This window comes from Xiphophorus hellerii, chromosome 18 (genome assembly GCF_003331165.1).
Source record: "Xiphophorus hellerii strain 12219 chromosome 18, Xiphophorus_hellerii-4.1, whole genome shotgun sequence".
Classification (NCBI taxonomy): Eukaryota; Metazoa; Chordata; class Actinopteri; order Cyprinodontiformes; family Poeciliidae; genus Xiphophorus; species Xiphophorus hellerii.
This window is the reverse complement of record NC_045689.1, coordinates 4,304,426-4,310,381: the sequence shown is the minus strand read 5'-3', so window position 1 is coordinate 4,310,381 and position 5,956 is coordinate 4,304,426. Positions and strand designations below refer to the sequence as shown.

General features: G+C 38.4%; 1 protein-coding gene across 3 annotated transcripts; it reads left to right on the top strand.

The window, feature by feature from the left end:
* The first annotated feature begins 825 nt into the window (after nt 1-825).
* On the top strand, nt 826-5,055 carry LOC116707574 (SERTA domain-containing protein 3-like). Of its 3 annotated transcripts, none has more exons than XM_032544979.1 (2): nt 826-990; nt 4,215-5,055. In XM_032544979.1, exon 2 carries the CDS (start codon nt 4,222-4,224, stop codon nt 4,942-4,944), a length of 723 nt encoding a protein of 240 aa, XP_032400870.1. In that variant the 5' UTR covers nt 826-990; nt 4,215-4,221; the 3' UTR covers nt 4,945-5,055. The 3 variants fall into 3 exon arrangements, with proteins under 3 accessions (XP_032400870.1, XP_032400871.1, XP_032400869.1); XM_032544980.1 differs by lacking the exon at nt 826-990 and adding an exon at nt 1,400-1,757; XM_032544978.1 differs by lacking the exon at nt 826-990 and adding an exon at nt 1,403-1,812.
* Nucleotides 5,056-5,956: the final 901 nt, after the last annotated feature.

The following is a 5,956-nucleotide window of genomic DNA, read 5'->3' as shown; positions in this document are numbered from 1 at the left end:
AATTTTAAAAGCTTATTAAACTAATCAAATGATTTCTGATACACTTTAATGCATTTGAAATTGTTTTTAAAAAATGTGCTTATTATCCATTCCAGTGTCAAAAAAAGAAAAACTACTGTTGTAGTCAACTACTGACTTTAAAAGATGTTTAGGCAGAAACATCAACGCATCTAGTTGGTAAGTTACCATGCTGCTGCTACATCTCAAATAATTGGAACATGGGGAAAAAAATTATTTTTCTCATTTATTTCAGAGAGTTAAACATTTTAAGCATCTATTTTTGTAGTTTTGATGATTTTGGCTCACAGAAAATAAAAATACAAAATTCAGAGCCTTGGGGAATTTTAAATATTACATAACACCAATAATAAAATAATATTTTATAAGTAAAAACTTCTCAAACTCATAAATGGTGTTTTAGAAGATAATTTATCTTTTACGTTGCCAGTAATGGCGAAATTAATAGTAAATAATAAAGACTTTGTGGTATTCTCGTTTAGTAATGTAATTATATTAGTTGTGTTACCACCCCACGCCACTGGAGGCACTAGCAGGCCCGAAAAGATGCGACTAAGTAGCATATTTAGAAGTACACAGAAAGCTACCGAATTTGTCAAAAACTGTGAGCTGCGCTGAAGTAAATAAAAGAGAGAAGGTCAAATACATGCACAGAGTGAAAATCCTTCCTAGAGATGAAGATCTATCACAGATTTCAAAAGAAAATAAAAACGGGAGGCAGCCGATACTATAGGAAATAGCGCCCTCTTCACTTCTGGAGTGCAATGGTCCCATTTCCAAATAAGGTATGTGACTGACAGTGGTCCGTTCCCGCCCCTTTCTGTTTGCTGCAGCGAGGTGTACTTGGTTTTTGACTTGCTGGAACTTCATGAAACTGGAAGTTTTAATGAATAGAACCGACTTTGACATGTTTCTGTTCAGTTCGAGCTAATTTTACTAGCAGTTTTTCTTCACATGGGCCACAGCTTTCAGGTAACTTCTCTTCCTGTGCTTCCATAACAGCCCTTCATTTTAAATGAGTTTCCCTGTGGACGTGGACGCCTCCTCTCTTGCTTTCCTTTTTAAAAATCATACAAAGAGGGTAAAAAAAATCTCTAATTTTAACGATATTACTAATTATTTTTTGCTTTTAAGTCAAAAATTATAAATTGTCCTGTGGCAAATGTATTGACTGACCCCATTAGGCAACAATTTTGGTGGTTTTATACTGAACTCCGACGGAAATGCCTTTTTTGTGGGGTGACGTAATCACTCAGGAATTACTGTAAAGCAAATTACATAATATCCAACTCTTTATTCGGAACAATGGCGATTTAACTGTTTTATAAATATTATTTATATTAATACGGATATTTTGTTATTTGTATAGGATGAAGTAGTGTTACATTAGCTTGTTTTGTAAAGGAAAAATCTGGTGGAATGTTAGGCAATTAAACTCCACTACCCAGAATGCCTTTCGACGTCCAGCCTCTAACTGTAAAGCGACTGGCGTGAAACTCAAATCACGGGCGGGAGCTTCAGCTTGCCCTTTTAGTTTCAGCCGACTCCGCGCTCCGGCACATTTAAACGTTTTTCACCTTTTCAAAAATCGCTTTTTAAATTCCCTTTCATTTTTACTTCGGTTACATAAAAGCGAAGTTTTATCGGTCGTCCTTTTAGCGAAGTGAATAATTGCGACGAGTTTAAAAGTTAAACGGCAGCAACGAAACTCGCCGAGGGAGAAGTGAACTACCCAACAGGTCGGTTTAACTGTCGTTTTAAACAGTTTTACAAGTTCACAGCCTGGGTTTCCGGGTGAGTAAAAGTGCTATTTTTTTTTTAAACAAAATGTTAGAGTTGTTTATTTAAATCATTTTATAAAGTTTTCCCTGTATAGCCGGGTAATTTTTTTTCCCTCCCACACGATGAATCAAACGTTACAGCAGCAACCCCCATCTTGTGTCTCAAAAAAAAGCAGCTCCCAGAATACCAAAAATGCATCTAAAAACTCAAAATGAACAAAAACAAACTTGACTAAATCACAATACATAATCCAAACGGTTTCTGGTAGCGATCCTCACTCTACCTTTTTAGCTCTGAACTTTAAGTTTGACCTGTAATTAGATATAATCCTTGGGAAACTTTCACTAATTTTACACTTTTTTAAATTAAATGATCACAACCACGAAATGTTTTTGAATTAGTTTATATTATATTGTTTATATTATAGTTTATATTATTATTATTAAACCTTAAGAAAAACGAGTCATGAAGAATGTTGAGTCATAGTAAAGCAGAAGCCAACAGATGACTAATTTCTGTCCTCCATTAGGTTGATTGCATTATTTAAAAATAAGGACATGTCATATTCTACACTAATTGTTTTATTTCTTCCATACTCCATTTATCTGTCCTGAGGGAATATATATTTTTTATTTGTTATAACAGTCTTAAAGTGTTCAGTCTTAAAGTATAGAATTTGATTTGATCATTTTTCAGGTTTTCTATGCAAAATACAACATCAAATGAGAGGAAGCCCAAATTTAGTATATTCTTATTGTCTAAAATACAAATCAGAATTTATAAAAGATTTCCCATCGATTTTATATTAAGACGATATTTCTGATTTCAAATCACAAATTCAGAATCTTTTTTTGATCCGTTTTTCAGTTTCTGTTAGATTAAATTTTCCTGACACCAAAAACAACAACGAAAACAACAGCTTTACTTCAGAATTGGAAAGGCATTTTCAGCTCAAACACCCAAAATATCACAAAAACTGATGGAAAAATCTGAAAACATTTAGTCTAGAACACCAAGAAATGCTAAAATGGAAAAGTTGCAGGTTTTAAATAAGGGTGTAATTACAACTTACAAAAAAAGGATGTTTTTGTTTTCACAACTGGAGAAAAATGAGTATATTTTTAAAAAACCTGTATTCAGTTGTGTCCTCAGGTGCTGGTGCCCCACATGTTTTAGGTGTTTTCCAGGTTCAACACACCTGGCTGAAATTAACAAGTCAATTAAAGGCTCCTGCACATTTTAACCATTTGGAAACATGGTAGGAACCGGTCCTGTTGGACTGGGTTTCAACAGCCCTGCTGTCATCAGTGGAAAAAACTCCAGTCCAGGTATAACAGTTTATTTAGACACAGACACGTACCTGGAGTTTTTGTCAAAGTGAGACCTCTTGTTTTACAAACCAGCTTTGTTGCTCCACTTGGAATAAACTCTAACATTTTTGGCAGATTTTATCTTGTGATCATGTTATTTCTAGGTGTAATTGATCATTTAAACATTCTTCAGCTAATTTAGCAATCGGTTAATCAAATCAAAAAGGCAGTTTGTTGTAATCAGAACAGTAATTATAAGCCAAAACGGTGCATGTATATATATACTTGTATATATACATTTCCATTTAAAATAAAAACACTTTTGTCTGCAAATGTGTTTTAGCCAAAACTCCTCAAGTGTAAAGTTTTAATAAGTTGAGATTTACTAAAGCTGTTTTGTTGTATCTGAGGCAATGTGTTTTTTTTTCTTCTTTCAAAAAGAAATTGAGTTTTTTTTTTGTTATTTGCATCTTGATATATTTCTATTATTGTGTAAATACGCTTAAGTAGTTGAATGATAAATCTGTAGAGCGAGTGGCATCAACTAACATGAATACTGACAAGCAGTTTCAAGTCCTCCCACCTGTTGTTACCTAGCAACGACCTGCTGAGTAACTTGAGAATGTGTTCTTGCATTATTACCATTGTATTACCGTATTTTCCGGATTACAGAGCGCACTTAACTATAAGCTGCACCAACAAAGTTTAAAAAAAACCCCCAACAAAAACAACTAGAGACTTACGTATATAAGCCGCTGATATCTCCGCTGCTCTCGGGTTTTCAAAGGACGCAGCCCTTTGGTTTATTAAGGACGCGTCCCTCTGCCTCCAACGCTGAACCATCGATTCGTTCACGCCAAGCTTACGTCCAGCAGCTATCGCTCTGCACTGCTAGACCGATAGCCTTTAACTTAAAAGCTGCACAATATGAACTTATTCGTGTGGTTTCCTTGATGAGGGGTTGGAAGAAATTTAATTTCATCAACCACAATAACTTCTGGGACAAATTATCATCCAGAAAAATTAGGCCTAAAGTTATCGCAGTAAATTTGTTATTGTGACAGGCCTGGCTGGATCCTGAACCGTTTTTGCTTTCCTCCGTAGCGTGAAGATGATTCTGAAAGGTCAGAAACGGAAACTGGAGCCGGAGGACGGGGAGGCGTCGGACCGGAGCAGCCCGACGTGGGAGAGTCAGCGGCAGTTCGTCTTCTCCGTGTCACTGAACAAGTACCAGCGCGGCCAGGAGCTGCCGGAGCCCAGCCTGCGCCGCTCGGTTCTGATCGCCAACACGCTGCGGCAGATCGCTCTGGAGAAACACGGTGAGTCGCCACGGGACTCTGCCTTAATGTCCGGAGAACCGGCGACTCCGCCCACAAACCGCGGCCCATCAGAGGACGAGGACTGGGGCTCGGCGGAGTCCGACTTCTCCCTTTCAGCCGCCATTTCCTCCATCCTCACTGCGCTGGACTCCACCATTGATGGCGGCCCGCAGGCAGCTCTGCGGACGCCTCTCCGGTCCCTGGAGAACCTCCCAGAGAGTGCCGGCGACGTGGCGAAACCCGGCTACGTGAACGACGTCAATATGGAGGATCTGTTCCAGGAAGTAGACGCATCCCTGCTGGGGAGAGTCGGCTACCCGGCCGAAGAGGAGCTGGTCTGCTACCTGCCGCCGTTCTCCTCCGCCTCCTCCAACTTCAAGTGTTTGCCTTCTTTCTCCTCCTTCAGTCCTCTCTCGTCCTCTTCCTCGCCTGACTCCGCCTCCTTCTCTGGTCCTAATCAAAGCAGGGAAGCGTTTGAGCTGGAGCACCTGATGGAGATCTTGGTGGAGTCTTGACGACTTTCTCTAAAATAAACAAAAACAAAAAAAAAACTTCCATCCTAAGTTAGTGGACTGAATTCAGAAGAGAAGAAATGCTTATTATTTTTTTAAATGATCTACATTAACTCAAAAACTAGTACATTACGGGGTTTAGAAAGTCATAGGAATGCAAATGAAATGTAAAAATGGGGCAGGAGGAACTTCGGCAGCTTTTGGTTTAAAAATAAAACCGAGTCGCAGTAAAATGTTTGCAGAATGAGCCGTTTCCTCATTGCTAAGCAGTGAGTCGGTGGATCATGAGCCAGTAAGCTGCAGTTTTACGTGTCTAAAGCGGGAGCAGTACCGGGACCGGACCAGAAGATGGCGCCAGAAGTCGGTTCTGATCATGTGGCTGAAACACTAACATTTCGGCTCAGATGTTCTGTGAAGAAGTCGGGAAGTTTTGTGTTTTGTTTTGGGAATATTTCAGCTGTTTTCCTAAACATGTCAGGCGTCTGTTACTTTCAGTTTGTGTGACAGTTAAACTTGAAGCTGTTTTCTGTCTTTTTAAACTTTAATTCAAAGAGCCATCGCAGCGCTGTTATTTAAACACTCTGCTTCCTCATTGGATGATCGGTCGGCGTTCAGCAGCAAAGTTTCAGCCATATTGGCTCCAAGAATCCCGGCGATGCCGACATGTTTTCATATGGTTTACTTTACATGTTTGCACTTTGTCAGTAATATGCATTTGCCTCAACCATGTTAGTATTTTTAATAGACAGTGACGAAACAAAAAGTCCTGTTTTTGTTCTTAAATGTTCTGTTACTGTTAGACATTTCATACTTATTTCATATTTAATTGTTGAGCATTGAACCCAGAGATAAATGGTTTGAAGAAACACGGAAACGTCTGGAGTTTTAGCTGTTCTGCAGACTATTTATAAACCGTTTTTGTTGCAAACAAAATGTTATTTAAAGTTGTATCTTATGGACAAATCACTAATGATGTATTAATGTACCACCTTATGTACTTTTATTTTGATGTATT